General features: G+C 42.8%; 1 protein-coding gene across 2 annotated transcripts in view; it reads right to left on the minus strand.

The window, feature by feature from the left end:
- The window catches only part of LOC126336347 (gamma-tubulin complex component 5), a 203596-nt gene extending 191537 nt beyond the window's left edge, over positions 1 to 12059 (minus strand). The window contains exons 1-3 of one of the 2 annotated variants that reach the window (XM_049999922.1): positions 11920 to 12059; positions 11606 to 11818; positions 11351 to 11536 (exon numbers count right to left, since the gene is read on the minus strand). In XM_049999922.1, coding sequence (XP_049855879.1) covers positions 11351 to 11536; positions 11606 to 11818; positions 11920 to 11985 — 465 coding nt within the window. In that variant the 5' untranslated portion in view covers positions 11986 to 12059. The remainder of the gene's footprint in view (positions 1 to 11350; positions 11537 to 11605; positions 11819 to 11919) is intronic. The other variant, XM_049999924.1, reaches the window with a different exon arrangement.
- Between the last annotated feature and the right edge of the window lie 9596 nt (positions 12060 to 21655).

Consider the following 21655-nt stretch of genomic DNA (forward strand, 5'->3'; position numbering starts at 1 on the left):
GGCCAGTAATCGCGGCGCTACCCCACAAGGGGTTATGGACGTTAAAGTCGCCCAGCAACACAAAGGGAGGCGGCAGTTGTCCTATCAATGCAGCCAACACATGACGAGAGACATCACCATCCGGCGGAAGGTACAAACTGCAGACAGTAATAGGCTGAGGCGTCCACATCCTTACAGCGACAGCCTCTAAGGGTGTATGAAGAGGCACACACTCGCTGTAGATAGAGTTAAGGACGTAGACGCAGACTCCACCAGACACCCTCTCATAAGCTGCCCGGTTCTTATAATAACCCCGATACCCTCGTAGGGCAGGGGTCCGCATTGCCGGAAACCACGTTTCCTGGAGGGCAATGCAGAAGAAAGGGTGACTGCTGACGAGTTGGCGGAGCTCAGCAAGGTGGTGGAAAAAACCGCTGCAGTTCCACTGGAGAATCACTTTGTCCATGGGCGAAATAGGCGTGAAGGGACCGAGGAGGCAGATCACGACACTGGGTCACCTGCTGTCACCGATCGAGGACCAGTACAATCGGCGTCCTTGGCGTCTGAGGGTATGGCGAGATCCAGGTCCTCAGCGGACGCCAGGATCTCCACCTCATCCCCAGACGCAGAGCCTGTATGGAGCGGTGGGGTGGATGCCACCGCGCGTTCCTTGGCCTTAGAGGCCTTCTTCTTCTTCGTCTTCTCTCTCTGCTCCTTGGGCTTTACTGGCTGGGAGGGCTCCACCGAGTCAGTCTCCGGGACGGAGGAGGAGCGGGAAGCCCTGCGACCAGCTGCTGGCCTGCTTTTCAGCCATTGGCTGACGTCACCCTTCCCAGAGGTGGAAACCTGGGAAGGGAGGGACCCGAGGGATCCCTTGCGAGAGAGAGTCGCCGAAGAAGTCGGACGCTTCTCCGGCTTAGAGTTGGGGACTTGTGTCCCCGATGGTTGGGGGGTCGTTGCTCCTGAGGTAGGTGGTGCAGGAGCAACAGATGGGGAAGTGCCCCCCACCATCAAGGGGGCAGGTGTAGTATTCCGGCTCAGAGTGTTCAGTGGAATCGGTGCAGCAGATGACAAAACTACTGTTTTGGCAGCGGTGGCATAGGAGCTGGTCAGAGCCACAGGATGTAGCCTCTCGTATTTCCGCTTAGCCTCAGTATAGGTCATGCGGTCCAGGGCCTTATATTCCATGATCCTTCGTTCTTTCAGTAGAACCTTGCAGTCTGGCGAGCAAGGGGAATGGTGTTCGCCGCAGTTCACACAGATGGGAGGCGGCGCACATGCAGTATTAGGATGTGAAGGGCGTCCACAATCTCTGCATGTCATGCTGGAAGTACACCGAGATGACATGTGGCCGAACTTCCAGCATTTGAAACACCTCATCGAGGGAGGGATATAGGGCTTCACATCACATCGGTAGACCATCACCTTGACCTTTTCGGGTAGGACGTCACCCTCGAAGGCCAAGATGAAGGCGCCGGTGGCTACCTGATTATCCCTCGGACCCCGATGGACGCGCCGGACGAAGTGAACACCCCGCCGTTCTAAATTGGCGCGCAGCTCGTCGTCTGACTGCAAGAGTAGGTCCCTATGGAATATAATGCCCTGGACCATGTTGAGACTCTTATGGGGTGTGATCGTGACGGAAACATCCCCCAACTTGTCACAAGCGAGTAACCGCCGTGACTGTGCAGAGGATGCCGTTTTGATCAATACTGCCCCAGAGCGCATTTTGGACAAGCCCTCCACCTCCCCAAACTTGTCCTCCAAGTGCTCGACAAAAAACTGAGGCTTGGTCGCCATAAACGATTCCCCATCGACTCGTGTACAGACTAAATAGCGAGGTGAATAAGGTTCGCTGCCAACCGTAGCCTTTCGTTCCTCCCATGGTGTGGCCAGGGAGGGGAACGATTGTGGATCATATGCCTGAGCGTTGTATTGAGGCCGAGAACGCTTAGAGACTGCTGGCGGCTGGCCGCCAGCAAGAGATGATGTACCACGCTTCATCGCGGGTCATCCGCCCTGATGCCACCTACTCCGACCAAGGGCCCTCCCCACGGGCGCCACCCAGCCTCAGCAACGACCACCTGGCGGGATGGCCATTGCCGGGAGTCCCGATGCCCCAAGGAGACAGGCATCTACTCCTTGGCATACGCGGGGAGTTAATGGCGCAGGCATCAGTAGAGCGATCCCTGTGTTGTCAGGGGGCTACAACCGACAGGGTGCATGGCGGCCCCACCACAACGGACTGGCTACCGTGCTGGATTTCAGGTGAAATGTAGCCCATGATCGTCATTGGCGCATAAAGCGACACAGCAGAGCAGACTGCAAAAACCGCACCCAAGAACAAAGCCACGCCCTAGAGATGGTGAGTGGGCGGGACAGCTATGCGACGACGACCAACCAAGCTAGAGATGGTAATGAGCGATGGACACATTGCACCTTGTAAGGCGCCCTTCCCCAATCAGCTCGCTCTTCGGAAGAATTTAGAAGATGGAGGTCAAATCCGGTAGGGGACCATCACATAAGGCCGAAACGTTTGAGACTCCTTTTAGTCGCCTCTTACGACAGGCAGGAATACCGTGGGCCTATTCTTACCCCCGAACCCACAGGGGGGAAATAGGTGTAAAACAAAGCATAGGGCTAATGACAGAGAGATGCTGAATTAAATGCTTTTGGCTGTCAAGAGACCAATGCATGATGCCTTCAATGACTACCATAGCAGAATATTGTCAAATGACATTTCACATAATCCAAAGCCATTCTGGTCGTACATAAAGGCTGTTAGTGGCACCACAGTTAGTTTCTAGTCCCTAGCGAATGAGACAGGACCTGAAACAGAGTAACAAACCAAAAGCTGAAATGCTTAACTCTGTTTTCAAATATTTCTTTACAAAGGAAAACACAGGACAGCTGCCCTAATATAATCCTCGTACCACTGAACAAATGAGCCGAATAAGTATTAATGTCAGCTGTGTTGAGAAAGAGTTTAATTCTTTCAAACTGAACAAAGCTCCGAACCCCAATGGAATCCCTGTCAGCTTCTGTACTGAAATTGCAGCTGAGTTAGTCCCTCTTGTAACTGTATTCTATCATAAATCCCTCAAACAAAAAACCTTGCCCAGTTCTTGGAGAGAGGCATAGGTCGCACCAGTCTACAAGCAGGGTAGTTGAAGTGATCCACAAAACTGCTGTCCAATATCCTTGGCATTGATTTGTTGTAGAATCTTAGGACATATTCTGAGCTCAAACATAGTGAGGGGTCTTAAACAGAATGACCTCCTCTATGCCAACCAGCAGGGATTTTGAAAACATCAATCATGTGAAACCCAACTCTCACTTTTCTCTCACCACATTTATTTTTTACTATTATTTATTTATTATTGATCCTTTGGATCAAGGTAACCAGGTAGATGCAGTGTTTCTTGACTTCCAAAAAGCATTAGACTCAGTATCACACCTACATTTATTGTCAAAAGTACAATCATATGAGCTATCAAGTGAAATTGGTGACTGGATTGAGGCTTTTTGGTAGGGAGAACACCACATGTGACCTTGGATGGAGAGTCATCATCAGATATAAAAGTAACTTCCGGTTTGCCCCAGAGAAGTGTGTTGGGGTCCTTTCTGTTCATGTTGCATATTAATGACCTTGCAGACAACATTAATAATAAAATCAGGCAGATGCAGTTATCTATAATGAAGTACTGTCTGAGAGAAGCTCCATAAATATTCGGATACATCTTAACAAGATTTCAATGTGGTACAGAGATTGGCGACTTGCTCTAAATGTTCAGAAATATAAAATTTTGCACTTCACAAAACATAAAAAAAATAGTATCCTATGATTATAATATCATGAGTCACTGTTTGAATCTGCCAACTCATACAAATACCTGGGTATATAGGGATATGAATGATCTCATAGGTTCAGTCATGAGTAGAGCAGGTGGTAGACTTTGGTTTATTGATAGAATACTGGGGAAATACAGTCGGTCTACAAAAGAGATTTCTTACAAATCACTCATGTGACGCAATCTAGAATACTGCTCAAGTGGAACTAACAGGATATTGAACATATACAGAGAAGGGCAGTACGAATGGTCACAGTTTTGTTTAATCTATGGGAGAGTGTCACAGAGATACTGAAGGAACTTAACTGGCTAACTCTTGTAGACAGACGAACTATCCCAAGGAAGTCTATTAACAAAATTTCAAGAACTAAAAATAATTGTCATGTGACTAGGGCCTTCCGTCTGGGCAACCGTTCGCCAGGAGCAAGCCTTTCTATTTGACGCCACTCAGCTACCGGGGGAGGGGGGCCACGTTTCAAGAACTGACTTTAAATGATTACTCTAGGGATATACAATGCCCTACATATTGTTCACACAGTGATCTTGATTATAAGATTACAATAACAACTGACAACTGCACACACAGAGGCATTCAAACAACCATTCTTCCTGAATGAAATTTTCACTCTGCAGCGGAGTGCGCGCCGATATGAAACTTCATGATGGATTAAAACTGTGTGCCTGACCAAGACTCGAACTCGGGACCTTTGCCTTTCGCGGGCAAGTGCTCTATCAACTGAGCTACCCAAGCACGACTCACGCCCGTCCCCACAGCTTTAATTCCGCCAGTACCTCTTCTCCTACCATCCAAACTTCGCAGAAGCTCTCCTGCATACCTTGCAGAACTAGCACTCCTGGAAGAAAGGATATTGCAGAGACATGGCTTAGCCACAGCCTAGGGGATGTTTCCGGAATGGGTAATGTTCAGTTATTCAATGCATTTAATATCTGATCAGTGAAATCACGTATAGCATTTTCTGTAGAAAAGCCTTTCTGAAAATCTCACTGACATTTTGTTTGTACTTCATCTTGACAAATATGTGATTCTACTCTTGATTATATCACTTTTTCAAAAATTTTGGATAAAACTGTCAGAAGCAAGATTGAGTGGTAGTTGTCAGCATCAGACCGATCTCCCTTTTTATGCAATGGTTTAAAAACAGCGTATTTCAGTCCATCTGGAAAAATGACCTGTTTTAGTGAGCTATTACATATGTGGCTGAGAATCCTCCTTATCTGTTGGGAACAAGCTTTTAGTTCTCTGATGGAAATGCCATCAATTCCATGTGAGCTTTTACTTTTAAGTGAATTTATTATTTTCCTAATTTCAGTAGGAGAGGTGGTTTGAATTTCAGTTTTATCAAACTGCATAGGTATTGCCTCTTTCATACACTGCCTTGCATTTTCTAATAATAGCTGGATCCTATTTTCTCTACAATACTTAAAAAACTATTATTAAGAGTGTTTTCTACTTATGACTTCTTGCTACCAAATTTTTCATGGTATGAAGATGGTATTTGTTCTTTCGGACATGTCCGAAAGAACATATACCACTGGCGATCTTGCAGCTCTCAAGATAAAAACTGCAATGAATTCAGACCTTTCAGCTGCTGACAGGCTTTGATAAATACCATCGGGGACAGTTGAAAATGTGTACCCCAACCAGGACTCGAAACCAGGATCTCCTGCTCTATCCATCTGAGCCATCAAGAACATGGAGGATTGTGCGACTACAGGGACTTATCTCTGGCATGCTCCCCATAAGACCCACATCTTCAATGTACAGCCCACTTTTCATTGAGTTTGATAGAAATACAGCCCTCTTGTGCTCTCAGTTGCCCTATATTCCTTTTAACAATATTCCAAATTGTTTTAATTTTATTACTAGACGTACTTATCTCAGACAAAATGCACACACTTCAGGACTTTTTAGCAACTTTTCTTAATACAGTGCAGTAGTTTTTATAATGTTTCACTGTTTCTGAATCATTACTCTTCCTAGCTGTAAGATAAATTACCCTTTTCTGTTTACAAGATATTTTTATCCTTTTAGAAAGCCATGGGTTTTTAGAAGGTTTCTTACAATTATATTTCACTATTTTCTTAGGGAAATTGTTTTCAAGTATACTCACAAAGGTATCATGAAATTGGTTAAATTTTAAATTAGCATCAGATTCCCTGTATGTCTCATTCCAGTCCAACTGTTGCAAGCTTTCCCTAAAATTTTCAATTGTTAAATTGTTCATTGAACACTTATTTTGGAGGACTGTTTTGCATGACTATATGGAGTTATTTCATACACTGTAACTACCTGTGCATCATGATCAAACATACCATTCCTAACAGGAAAAGTTTTTATCCAGTTAAATTTATCTTTGCCTATAAAAACATTATCCATCAGTTTGCTGCTTTCCTGTACCACACATCAATAATTGACGTCAAACTGAAAGAATCAAGTAATACTTCAAGGTCAAGCTTTCTATCCGACTCTTTTAGAAAAATTTACATTGAAATCCACACAAACAATAATTTGCTGCCCTGTGTCTGACAGATAACACAACAAAGAACCCAAGTTTTTCAAAAACAGCTGAATTTCCCAATGGGACCTGTACATGGCTACAATTATAAAAGTACCATTATTTAGTTTAAGCTCACAAGCAAATGCTTCTACACTCCTGGAAATTGAAATAAGAACACCGTGAATTCATTGTCCCAGGAAGGGGAAACTTTATTGACACATTCCTGGGGTCAGATACATCACATGATCACACTAACAGAACCACAGGCACAAAGACACAGGCAACAGAGCATGCACAATGTCGGCACTAGTACAGTGTATATCCACCTTTCGCAGCAATGCAGGCTACTATTCTCCCATGGAGACGATCGTAGAGATGCTGGATGTAGTCCTGTGGAACGGCTTGCCATGCCATTTCCACCTGGCGCCTCAGTTGGACCAGCGTTCGTGCTGGACGTGCAGACCGCGTGAGAAGACGCTTCATCCAGTCCCAAACATGCTCAATGGGTGACAGATCCAGAGATCTTGCTGGCCAGGGTAGTTGACTTACACCTTCTAGAGCACGTTGGGTGGCACGGGATACATGCGGACGTGCATTGTCCTGTTGGAACAGCAAGTTCCCTTGCCGGTCTAGGAATGGTAGAACGATGGGATAGATGACGGTTTGGATGTACCGTGCACTATTCAGTGTCCCCTCAACGATCACCAGAGGTGTACGACCAGTGTAGGAGATCGCTCCCCACACCATGATGCCGGGTGTTGGCCCTGTGTGCCTCGGTCGTATGCAGTCCTGATTGTGGCGCTCACCTGCACGGCGCCAAACACGCATACGACCATCATTGGCACCAAGGCAGAAGCGACTCTCATCGCTGAAGACGACACGTCTCCATTCGTCCCTCCATTCACGCCTGTCGCGACACCACTGGAGGCGGGCTGCACGATGTTGGGGCGTGAGCGGAAGACAGCCTAACGGTGTGCGGGACCGTAGCCCAGATTCATGGAGACGGTTGCAAATGGTCCTCGCCGATATACCAGAAGCAACAGTGTCCCTAATTTGCTGGGAAGTGGCGGTGCGGTCCCCTACAGCACTGCGTAGGATCCTACGGTCTTGGCGTGCATCCATACGTCACTGCGGTCCAGTCCCAGGTCGATGGGCACGTGCACCTTCCGCCGACCACTGGCGACAACATCGATGTACTGTGGAGACCTCACGCCCCACGTGTTGAGCAATTCGGCGGTACGTCCAGACGGCCTCCCGCATGCCCACTATACGCCCTCGCTCAAAGTCCGTCAACTGCACATACGGTTCACGTCCACGCTGTCGCGGCATGCTACCAGTGTTAAAGACTGCGATGGAGCTCCGTATGCCACGGAAAACTGGCTGACACTGACGGCGGCGGTGCACAAATGCTGCGCAGCTAGCGCCATTCGACGGCCAACACTGCGGTTCCTGGTGTGTCCGCTGTGCCGTGCGTGTGATCATTGCTTGTAGAGCCCTCTCGCAATGTCCGGAGCAAGTATGGTGGGTCTGACACACCGGTGTCAATGTGTTCTTTTTTCCATTTCCAGGAGTGTATATGTTCCTCTACACAATTTTTTTTAGTTTCGTAATTTTTCACACTATGACAGATTTTAATAGATACGGCAACTCCTCCTCTCTCCATAGTGTCTCTATTTACATGTGCTGCAATCTTATATCCATCTACATTTACCATTTCCATACCTGTGACTATATGATGTTCATGGTACATCTCTTCCAACCTCAGTTTCTAAATGTTCGAAACAAGCAAGCTCATCTATTTTGTTTTTCTAATCCCTTGATATTCTGGTGCAATATACCAACATTATTTTTCACTGTGCCTTTACAAGAATCTTGTGACATATGAACATTATTTTTCACTGTACTGTGAATCTTGTGATATTTTAACATCTCTAGTACCTGCCTGTCTGAGCTTCTCATTGAGCTTGATTTCAATCAATGGTGGAAGATTGGACACTGATCTTAGCCTAAAAAAGACGTACTCCCATGAGTTTCAGTGCCTGCCTCCCCCCTCCCCCTTAAAGATTTTGCCATCCTTCCAACCAATTTACCCTTCCCTTTCCTACAGAGATGCAGGCCATGTCTTGTGAAGTCCCATCTACCAATACCATCAACAGGAACCAAACATATGCCTGACAAAGTAGCCACCTGAAGCAGCCTCCTGACAGAGCTGTTCAACTGGGGCCAATCATAGCGCATGAAAGCAAGAACCAAGCCAACATTTGTATCATTCATTGCACCTGCTGTTTTTACCATGTCACACTGAATATTGTAGCCCTGATCCCTATCAATACTGTTTCCCACTCCACCTACCACCACAACACAATCCTGCTTTGTGGAACCCTTGCACAATGATACTACATCCGCTTATCACTTGGCTAAGACATGCACTGGGCTTGAAAATATTTGTGACCAGGTACCTGTCACCTAATTTTTGCTGCAAGATCTGGCTTCAACTTAACAACAAAACTTTCCTCCCACCTGCCTTCTACCTTCTGCTCCCTTGATCTCATCAGCTCCTCTTTAGCACTATCCAGTTCAGCCTTACGGGCTCTAATCTTCCCTTCCTGTTCAGCTATGTTACTATCCCTTGAACATACTCTGCAATACCATGGAAGAGACCCATTTACTTCCACAATTCCCATGTCACTACACCAGACAGCTGCACAGATCTCCAGAACTAACTTTCCTATGGCAGATCAAACACTTCTTGCTCATGGTTGTTTACAATATTTTTACAAAATTTGTCTGGACAATAAAAGTAATATTTCACTAACTACAGATCACAAGAGTTGCTAAAGCTAGCGTGGAACGATAATATATGCATGTACTATTACTATAGTAACGCAATGCACTTATACTAAGGTTAAAAATCAAAACTTGTATATCTGAAAAATTAGACCTAAGATCTCTTATGCACTATATGTACTTTACACATTTTGAAACGAAATAAAAGGGACAACTTAAAATCTTTAATTCCTTGAGGAGATATGGGACTACTAAACATATGTCTAATGAAAACAACCTAAATTCTTCACTTAATACTTAATCAAATGTCTTAAATTTGTATGTAAACTTACATCAAAAGTATACAGAAGCCCAGCCCTTAGGTTGCCCCCCCCCCCTTTTTTTTTTGTAATACTTTGCAATGAGTGAAACCTTCAAAAGGTAATATGAAACAGACTAACTTCCTTGTGGTGTAATGTTAACTTAATTGACAGTTTTTATAGAATTAACTACTTATCTTCACGAGCCCAATTTTCAACCGTGTGCAGTCTGCACCAGAGCTCCATCCATTAAAATACGCTCCCCAATCAGGAAAAGGCATCTAGCTTATGTTTCAACAAAACATTAAGATCTTTAAGTTAAAGTTACTTCCTTCACCTAGCTGGCCCATCACTCTCTCAAGCATACCCTAGAAAACCAAACATCCTATGGGTACTTGTAAATAACATTAAGATTCCTGGTGGAGATGATGTTGTACAAACATATGAGGTACATTTAAAAGGAAGTGTAATCTTAACATTCGCGTTGTTTGTATCAGCTTTCGCAAGTGACATTCTGAATGGATGTGATAAAAGTAAATTTGAATGTGTTACCTTACATAGATATAATACGGATGAAGTTATGTATGTTTCCATTTAAATCTGTAAATTTTTCAAAAATGTATTTTATTAGTGAAATATGCATTTCTCAAGTTATACAACGGTGTGTACCCACGACACTCCCACTTTCATACTTCGGTTATTACGTAACAATAATGTGAAGTTTTGCACGCTATACAATTTTTGAAAAATTTTAAAGATGTGCTTTTTGATAATCTAATTAAAAATTTATATTTTCATTTAAATTGGAAAAAAAGTTCATTTCAACTCAATACTGTGTTGCATATTATAGCAAATCTCACAGAAAATACTGCAAAATGACATCCATCTCATTATTTTTAATTAATATGGCAGTTGCGTGTTGTTTGGAGATTTCTGACAATTTCACATTGCTGTATTTCCAAAATGAGTAGTTGCATTTTAATAACATTGGGTATTTTCCTTTTTCTACATGTACACTACCTCTATGCCAAGTTTCATCAAAATCTGAGATGAAAAGTAAAATCACTGTGCTGATTTGACATGGAATGACTCACTTTCTTATGTAAAGATGAGTCCCCCAGAACATTATCACACATTTAATTACCGAATGAAAATACACATAACATGTCATCTTACTGATTTGTCTTTGCCCACGATTTGCAATGATTCTAAATGCCAATGAGGCTGAACTAAGTTGTCTTTTCCAGTTTAAATTGTCATAAATATGAACCCCTAAGACCTCTGAAGTCCCCCGCCCCCACCCACCCACCCATCCTCCCTCCAATTTTATTAAGTCCTCACTTTGGGTTACACTGATTGGTGTAGTACATGGGATGGATCTTCAAATTTCTCATCTGTTAAGAACTTTTCAAAAAGCTCCGACAATCTTTTAGAAGCTTGCAAATGGCCATGTACAAAAAATTTCGTCACTATCCCATCCATAGCTTTACCAGTCAATGATAGTTTTAAGAACATTGTTTACCACGTCTTTTGTTAATGTTTGTATGCTGGCATTGATTAAAATACTAGTGTCATCTGTAGAAAGAACTAATTCAGCCTCTTGTATATTGGATGGGAAATCATTTACAAATGTGAGTAACAATAGTTGGCATAACATTGAGCCTTGGGAAACCCCATACATGAGTAATTTTAAAACCACTTCTGTTCCCCAGAAGATTACTCATAGAGAAACTACAGCACTTTTCTAACATGGACATATATTATTTCCCAATAAACTATTAACACAGGTATACTAGAAGGGGCACATTAAGTATACAACATCACTAAAATACGAACGACGCAGCACTACAGCAACAGAGTTTTTTTGCACAATATAGTTAATAATATAAACAGCTAAAACTATGCACATACTTACATCTGAATCATCCTTGTACGGTCTACTAAACGGAGCAACTCCATCCATTAAATATGCTCCCCAATCAAAGTTGTCGTCCCCATTCTTTTCTTTGACGGGTTCTGGCGTTTCATTAGGTTGAATTTTATTGGTTGGTCTGTTTGCCAAACACAGCAAGAGCCATAACATTGACCATCGCTCGTCGCACTGAAAAGTAAAACAAGTCTGACCACATATGTTCACGTTTTACCTAAGGCATCAGGAACTAATGCTTACGTGGGATGGATCTTCAAATTTCTCATCTGTTAAGAACTTTTCAAAAAGCTCCGACAATCTTTTAGAAGCTTGCAAATGGCCATGTACAAAAAATTTCGTCACTATCCCATCCATAGCTTTACGAACTTTTTGCCCTTCGACAGACACGCAGCGGTGATACAAAATATTTGATAATGCATAACTTTCGCACTGTTTAAGGTTCTCATCATCATCCTGCAACATTAACAAAAGCAAATGTCATTCATCGGTTATCCGCTTCTATAGATTTTCTCTGTTTTTCCCGATGGCATATAGATAACAAAATATTGGCTTACTTCGAAACCAGTTAGCTGTTTCACCAGCTTCCTAACATCCTGAGCCAACTCTTCTTTATGAGACATGACAAAAATTAACCTCAAACGATCCACAACTTCAAACTGTTTGCGGCTTTGCGCTGTTATTCTGTTTCTATACACTGCTGCCACCCTGACATCTTTGCTCGTTCTCACTGACATTTCATAAAAAGCAGTAGGCATGATTTCTTTGTGAAAACTGTACCGTTCAAATTATATGCAGATTTCTTCCGTATGACATATCCCATTGAAATAAAAATACCTACATAATTGCACCGCGTCTGCCACCTTAATCGCTCTCCGTCCAGATGAATGATGAGACAACACTGTTTGGCGCAAGATTCAAGTGACTTGATGTCAAGACAGGATAGAAACATCTAAAACTGATCATTTGGCGTCTCACATCATTCGAAGGCACATATGAGACTCAACTGTGGTAGACGGTAATAGTTTGATCATGATTTAAAGTGATTTTTCAGAATATGTTGTATTATTTACTTCTCTGTTATAGCCCGCATCATGTTGGAAGGCGGCTCCATTTTCAGCCGTCTGCGCATCTGCTAGTAACGAGTAAGATTCGTTCTCTTTCCGAGCGGCTAGACGCGAGTTACAAACTGGACTGCGAGAACCTCTCTTCTACGTGCTGCGCTGTTGCCGTATTTGGCAACAATGCAGTTTCATTCACAAAGCCACAGAACTATTCATTCAGATGTCGATGTTACTTTCTTGTAGTAGAATAGTTGTGAATGTGTGTCTGTAAACGCTTTAGTGTGATTTCCGAATGAAAATGTCATGTGATGGTAGTAAACGTGAATCTCCTCACAAGCAATTTAATTCAATTGCGTGCCTATGGCGTATCGTCTTAGTCGTGCGGCTGGTTTCGTGCATTCCTGTCAGAAAGAGCACTGTATGTAGTTATCGAGCCGGCCGCTGTGACCGAGCAGTTCTAGGCGATTCAGTCCGGAACCGAGGGACGGCTACTGTCGCAGGTTCGAATCCTGCCTCGGGCAAGGATGTGTGTGATCTCCAGAGGTTAGTTAGGTTCAAGTTCTAGGGGACTTATGACCTCAGATGTTAAGTCCCATAGTGCTCCGAGCCATTTGAACCATTTTTTTTTGTAATAATCCACAGAAAATCATCGAGCAAAAAGAAGTGATATCTGGCATTTGCAAGGAAATGTTATAGGCGTTCCTCTGCTTCTGATCTAATAAACGATTTCGGAGACAATCTGAGCAGCCCTCTTAAACTGTTTGCAGATGATGCTGTGATTTACTGTCTTATGAAGTCATCAGAGATTTAAAAAAATTAGAAAACGATAAGATATCTGTGTAGTGAGAAAAGTGGCAACTGACTCTAAATAATGAAAAGTCTGAAGTCATCCGCATGATTACCAAAAGGAATCCACTAAATTCGGTGTACAGGATAAAACACACGATGCTACAGGCTGTAAATTCAATTAAACACTTAAGGATTACAATTACGAATAACTTAAAATACAACTATCACATGGATAACGTTATATGGAAAGCAAGCCAAAGACTTCGATTTGTTGGTACAACACTTAGAAAATGCAACAGGTCCTCTAAAGAGACTGTTTACACTATGCTTTTCCGCCTTGTTCTGGCGTATTGCTGTCAGGTGTGGGATCCACTGCAGTTAGAATTGATAGAGAAAGTTCAAAGAAGCGCAGCTCGTTTTGTATTTTCGCGAAATAGGGGAGAGACTGCCACGGATATGATAACGCGAATTGTGGTGGCAGTCATCTAAACAATGGCGTTTTCCGTTGTGGCACGATTTTCTCATGAAAATCAGTCTCCAACTTTCCCCTCAGAGTGTGAAAATACTTTGTTGGCGCTCATAGGGAGGAAAGTTCATCATAATAAAATAAGAGAAATTAGAGTTCACAAGGAAAGATAAAAGCGTTCTTGTTTCCTGCGCACTGTTCGAGAGGGGAACGGTGGAGTAACAGGAACTTAATTGTGCATTGCAGAGTTATCATGTAGATGTAGATGCTTCACAAGCAGTCGAGGAGGTTTACGTCCCGCATTTATAACTTCTTCAAATTTAAATCTGAAACGGATACTTCTATTTCTGACATTTTCAAGGCTCAAGAGCGAACTGCAGAAGCACGTACTGATCTGCTTGATGCTAGTACTGTTGAGCAACGAGCCACATGTCAACACTGGCACCGAAGTAAACAATACCTTCCTTCAATTGGGCCAACTGGCGGTGAATCGAGGAAGTACAATACATACTGACGAAACTAAAATGAGCTCTAACATGGAAATTAAGCGTTTCCGGACACATGTCCACATAACATCTTTTCTTTATTTGTGTGTGAGGAATGTTTCCTGAAAGTTTGGCCGTACCTTTTTGTAACTCCCTGTATAAGAAGGGAATACCCAACATCACAAAAACTTGTTGCAATTACACGTAAGCAAATTGGCTTAAAATGTATCGCTTCGTGAATGTAAAGAGTTATAAATACATTGGTTTTAAACATGTTAAGAAGAAAGTTTTTAATTGAAAGAAGTGGCATAGAAGCAGCACAAAGAACGTCCTTTCTAAACATGCACGTTACAAAAGGAAGAGGTAGTTCTACAGTTGCTTGATGAAACATGGGTGAATCAGAATCATTCCATGAATACCTGCTGGAAAATGAGTGATGGTACTGGGGGTTTTAAGTTCCCTTAGGAAAAGGTTCTCGGATACTTATTCTGCATGCTATTTCTTCTTCTGATTTGGTTCCTGAGAGTAAACTTGTATTTAGATGTAAGGAAAACAATAGTGACTATCATTTGGATATGAACGCTGTCAGTTGCAAGAAGTGATTCACTGAACAATTCTTGCCATACCTAGCTTCGAAGTCGGTCATTGTAATTACCGTGGTAGTTATCATTCAGCTGTTACAGAGAAATGATCAAGTACGAACACCAGGAAAGGGGATATTGTGCTCTGGCTGAAAAAGAAAAATATTCTGGACAATATAAGCCAGACTCGTGCTGAACCCTTGCAGCTCCTTAATCTATAAAAGTCACGCGACAGAATGTACAAATTTCAGTTTTTTGAATGTGAATGTGGTCACACAGTTCTGCGTTTACTCACATATTACTGCCAGTATAAACCTATAGAGTTAAACTGCGCGCAAGTTACAAGCTATGTGGGAAAAACATTCAAGATAACAGACACTGAAAGGCTTGAGCACGAAGCTTCAGACAACATCCCCTTTAGCATGAGCACACTGTGTGTGTCACGCTCAAAAGTTTCAAAAATTAGACTTTCACATGGAGGTAAAGATGGATAAAGTCTTGTATCATCCTAATTTTACAATCAGATATTTCGGACATGGACTCAGATAGTAGATGGCATTGCAGGGTAGACTGAAACAAAATAATGATCTTTCTTGGTTTTAAAGGTTCATTGTTAAAAACTTTTTTGTCAACATATTGCATACACTGTACTGGAGAACTCCCTAGCTTTTATTGGCTGGGAATATGTAGCCTGTGATGTATTCGGTGTATAATGTTCAACACATTTACCCAAGGAGAAGTTAAGCCTTTCCCAGCCTGTTGCATTACTTGCGAGAATGCGGCTGGTAAACTCCACTATTTCGACACGTAAACTTCTCTCATTTTCATGGCACGAATGGAAAACGCCTTAAAATGAAAGGGAAGGCCACCTATCGAGATATCGGGGTTTTCGACGTTATCGGTCAGAATTCCATCGAGTTATCCACAGAACATGGTTACTTGTTAGCTTGTTCAATGGATCACAAGTGCGTTCTCCCACTGTAATATCGAACAAGTTAGTTTAAACTCATAATGCCTGTTGACACCGAAAAATATAACATACTGACAATTTTTACGATAATCATTTGCACTAGTGTTTGCTACCAGTAATTCTTTTTTTACGCATAGTGGTTTACACAGAACAGCAATGAAACACACCCACATACGCGCGTTACACACATTTAAAAATTATATGGAGTAGAAGTAATTGTCAAACAAATACGTAGTTTATTTTGTTACGTATTACATTTTTACTTATAACACAGTCCAAATCGTAATAAATGGCAATTATTGCAACTATTTTCGATTATCTTGTCGTTAGACAGTCGTCGTTTTGAGAAAAATTGCTCTTGACGTCTTCACAAAGAAGTATCATCTGTTCTCTCGCCTTCCGACGTCACACAGACAATTGCTGTGGAGCCGTAGACACAACCTTAAGACTCAAAAGTAAGACTTCTCTCATGTAGACGAATGATCGAAATCGGTTTTAAAATGTATTACTCCCACATAGATTTGAAAGTGTGATACGATGTACCGAAGCAAATGAGCATCATTGTTGCCGCAGCAACAGAGTTCGACAACACGGACTCTTGTTTGCCCGCTCTCTGCCGCCACGCATGCGGAAACCTCATCCCCTCAACGCCTCCCTATCGCTCCGCCTCTATGCGCGGAAGCATCGTCTTACGTGAAGCGGGCTCTAGTATGGTGACAGTTGGTGGTAGGAACTCAGTAGAGTTATAAGCTTTCGATGTTCTCATAGTTATTTACAATTAGTTACTTATTATTTACAATTTGTACAGAAACCAGATGGCAGTTATAAGAGTCGAGGGGCATGAAAGGGAAGCAGTGGTTGGGAAGGGAGTGAGACAGGTTTGTAGCCTCTCCCCGATGTTATTCAATCTGTATATTGAGCATGCACTAAGGGAAACAAAAGAAAAATTCGGAGTAGGAATTAAAATCCGTGGAGAAGAAATAAAAACTTAGAGGTTCGCCGATGGCATTGTAATTCTGTCAGAGACAGCAAATGACGCGGAAGAGCAGCTGAACGGAATGGACAGTGTCTTGAAAGGAGGATGTAAGATGAACATCAACAAAAGCAAAACGTGGATAGTGGAATGTAGTCGAATTAAATCGGGTGATGCTGAGAGAATTAGATTAGGATATGAGACGCTTAAAGTAGTAAATGAGTTTTGCTATTTGGGGAGCAAAATGGCAAGGAAAGCGTTTCTGAAGAAGAGAAATTTGTTAACCTCCAGTATAGATTTAAGTGTCAGGAAGTCGTTTCTGAAAGTATTTGTAAGGAGTGTAGCCATGTATGGAATTGAAACGTGGACGATAAATATTTTAGACAAGAGAATAGAAGCTTCCGAAATGTGGTGCTTTAGAAGAATGCTGAAGATTAGAAGGGTAGATCACGTAACTAATGAGGAGGTACTGAATAGGATTGGGGAGAAGAGAAGTTTGTGGCACAGCTTGACTAGGAGAAGGGGGCTGGTAGGGCATGTTCTGAGGCATAAAGGGATCACAAGTTTAGTATTGGAGGGCAGCGTAGAGGGTAAAAATCGTAGAGGGAGATCAAGAGATGAATACACTAAGCAGATTCAGAAGGATGTAGGTTGCAGTAGGTACTGGGAGATGAAGAAGCTTGCATAGGATAGAGTAGCATGGAGAGCCGCATCAAACCAGTCTCTGGACTGAAGACCACATCAACGACAACCGTTATCATGACGTACCTTTTGTTGGCCCCTGGAGGCCTCGTGAGAGCACGGAACGGCGCTAGAAGCTTAGAGTACCTGCCGTCCGCAGCCTGGATCGCCTTGGCGTCGTTAAGTTGCAGAGTGGCTCCGGAATCCAGTGATGGACAGCCCTGTCACTGTGTCGAACAGCCAAGCGTTGGCGACGCTAGACATCAGGCGGTGATGCGCCAAGAGGTCTGCGCCGATGATAAGCTCCATCACGTCTGCCACTCTGAAGTTCCACACCAAAGAACGTCTCAATCCGAGATCTAGTTCCAAATTCTGTACTCCATAAGTCGTAATGGCAGAATTATTGGCTCTGAGCACTATGGGACTTAACATCTGTGGTCATCAGTCCCCTAGAACTTAGAACTAATTAAACCTAACTAACCTAAGGACAACACACACATCCATGCCCGAGGCAGGATTGGAACCTGCGACCATAGCAGTCGCGGCTGAATTATTAGCGGACGACAGTTGAAATGCGAATATATATTACTTTTGAGCATTATTAAGATCTTTCATTTGCTAACTATGCCTATCAGCAGTTAGTGCCTTCAGCAGTTAGAACCTTTTATTCTGCTGGCAGTATATATGAGTTCATGATATCCAATATTACAAATTTACTCTTTCTGATGGACACACGTCCAGATCGTCCGCTCTCAAAATTCTGCCATCTCTCTCCTCATCCACCACTGCTGGCGGCTCACCTCCAACTGCGCAACGCTACGCGCTTTCATATCCAACTGCCCAACACTACAATAGCGAATATTCCAACAATGCCAACCAGACTGCACACAGAACAGCCAGTGATTTCTATACAGAGTGCTACCTGACATTACCAACATAAAAACCTAAAAGCCTACTTACAAAGTATGAAACCGGAATTTTCCTATAGATTGTGCTAGCCCTCAATGTAGGGCCTGTGAGACCACGTCTGCAGTGCCATTTGATTCATGTATCGGGCGACGACGAGTGTTAACACATAGTAACCCAAGTTCCATACATCTGTATCTGTTTCAAACCCGTAAACACGTTGAGTTTTGTACCTACGAACTATGATTTGCGGACAGCGTTGGTTTTCAGTTATCATTTGAAGAAAACTGCTGCAGAACAGCATCGAATGCCTGTCGAAGCTTTCGGTGAAGACGGTCTTGGGAAACACAGTGTTTCGAGTGATTCATAAAATTCAAAAGTGGTGATTTTGACGTGATAAACGACGAGCGCGGAAATCACCGAAAGTTCGAAGACAACAAATTCCAGGCCTTTTTGGATGAGGATGATACTCAAACTCAACAGGAACTCGCGGAACAATTGAATGTGGCGCAGAAAGCCGTTTCTCTTCGGTTGAAAGCTATGAGAAAGGCGCAGAAAGTGAGAAAATGGGTTCCGCATGAACTGATTGAAAGACAGCAAGCAAATCGAAAGACCTTGTGAAATGCTGCTCGCCCGACACAAAAGAAACTCGTTCTCCATCGAGTAGTGACAAGAGATGGAAAAATGGATGTATTTTGAGAATGCTAAGCGTTGTAAAACATGGGTGAATCCAGGCAAAACCATCGACATCCGCTGTAAGACCAAATCACTTTGGAAAGAAGACAATGCTCTGTGTTTGGTTGGGTCAGAAGGGTGTCATCTATTATGAGCTGCTAAAACCTGGTGAAACTGTTAACACTGATCGCTACTAACAGCAAAAGATCGATTTACATAGAACACTGGATGAAAACCGACCGGAATACGGAAAAGGCAACACAAAGTCATACTGCTCCATGATAACGCCCTATCACACACAGCAAAACGGGTCAGGGAAACGATCGAAGCGTTCATTTGGGAAATACTATGGCATGCGGCTTATTCTCCATACTTGGCTCCGTCCGATTTTCATCTATTTGCACGCTCTCGCACAACAACGCTTCAATTCGTATGAAAATGTAAGAAAACGGCTCGCTTCAAAAGATGAGCTGTTTTTTTGGCGTGACGTTCATAGCCTGCCGGAGAGGTGGTAGAAATGTATAAACAGCAGTGGACATTATTTTGAATAAAATATTTTTTTATCAGCTTCAAACGACAGACATGTAACTATTGTAACCAATTTCTGGTTTAACACTCCTACAAATGGTAGCGCGGCACGAAATGTGTAGCTTACTTTTTCAAGGTCATACGTAAGTGGGGGTAAAAAATTAAACGATATGTTAAAGCAATTACAGCCTTCTGTCACCTCCAGCCGAGGTGGCCGAGCGGTTCTAGGCGCCACAGTCTGGAACCTCGCAACCGCTACGGTCGCAGGTTCGAATCCTGCCTCAGGCATCGATGTATGTGATCTCCTTAGGTTAGTTAGGTTTAAGTAGTTGTAAGTTCTAGGGGACTGATGACCTCAGAAGTTAAGTCCCATAGTGCTCGGAGCCATTTGAACCATTTATACCATCGGTCACCAAATTTAAGTCTTTTGACGAGGTTTCGACACTTCTATGAATATCTTCATCAGAAATTAAATATTCAAATTGGCCTACAGCATAAGTACAAAATCCTGGGAAAAATTTGTAAATAAAAGCGTAAGTACTGACAAACAGTATAAGAAAGAAACAGTACTTACATTTCAAGCATAAGATAAATATCAAGCGATAAGACTTTAGTCACAAAATTTTTAAAAAGAATACATGGGCTGTTCATACATATAAGGGCACAGGCAGCAACAGATTGAGGCGCTTGCGTTAGCAACTGCGGGCAGGCGAACATTACACGAAGAGTGCCATCTAGTAGCCGTAAATACAAATAGGAAACTAAAATTTAAAATATTGATAGATAAATGTTAAGGTGAACAGTATTTAGTACATGAACTAACAGGCAAAGTTTTGACAGCAGCGGACATGGTAACATATAGTATATGTAAAAGCTTTGAAGTACAGCTTGAAGGCTGAAAACTGATTAACAATACAAAAAAACTGTACTTCTACATGTTACGTATAAAATAAATTTCAAGCGATAAGGCTTTAGCTTGATATTTATTTTATACGTGGTATGTAAGTACTGTTTCTTTCTTGCACTGTTAGTCAGTAGCTACACTTAAAAATATTTAATTTCTGATGAAGTCACTCATATATATATATATATATATATAGTGGTCCATTGATAGTGACCGGGCCAAATATCTAAGAAATAAGCATCAAACGAAAAAACTACCCACAACGAACGAAACTCGTCTTAGCTTGAAGGAGGAAACCAGATGGCGCTATGGTTGGCTCGCTAGATGGGGCTGCCATAGGTCAAACGGACATCAACTGCGTTTTTTAAAAATATGAACCCCCATTTTTTATTATATATTCGTGTAGTACGTAAAGAAATATGAATGTTGTAGTTGGACCACTTTTTCCGCTTTGTGATAGATAGCGCTACAATAGTCACAAATGTATAAGTACGTGGTATCACGTAACATTCCGCCAGTGCGGGCGGTATTTGCTTCGTGACACATTACCCGTGTTAAAATGGACCGTTTACCAATTGTGGAAAAGGTCGATATCGTGTTGATGTATGGATATTGTGATAAAAATGCCCATCGGGCGTCTGCTATGTATGCTGCTTGGTATCCTGGACGACATCATCCAAGTGTCCGTACCGTTCGCCTGATAGTTACGTTATTCAAGGAAACAGGACGTGTTCAGCCACATGTGAAACGTCAGCCACGACCTGCAACAAATGATGATGCCCACGTACGTGGTTTAGCTGCTGTCGCGGTTAATCCGCACATCAGTAGCAGACAAATTGCGCGAGAACCGGGAATCTAAAAAATGTTGCTGTTGACAGTGCTACATCAATATCGATTGCATCTGTACCGTGTTTCTATGCACCAGGAATTACATGGCGACGACTTTGACCGTCGTGTACAGTTCTGCCAATCGTACAAGAGAAATTACGGGACGAAGACAGATTTTTTGCACGCGTTCTATTTAGCGACGAAGCGTCATTCACCAACAGCGGTAACGTAAACCAGCATAATATGCGCTATTGGGCAACCCACGATGGCTGCGACAAGTGGAACATCAGTGACCTTGGACGGTTAATGCATGGTGCGGCATTATGGGAGGGAGGATAATTGGCCCCCATTTTGTCGATGGCAATCTAAATGGTGTATGCTGATTTCCTACGTAATGTTCCACCGGTGTTACTACAAGATGTCTCACTGCATGGCAGAATGCT

This window comes from Schistocerca gregaria, chromosome 2, assembly GCF_023897955.1.
Source record: "Schistocerca gregaria isolate iqSchGreg1 chromosome 2, iqSchGreg1.2, whole genome shotgun sequence".
NCBI lineage: Eukaryota > Metazoa > Arthropoda > Insecta > Orthoptera > Acrididae > Schistocerca > Schistocerca gregaria.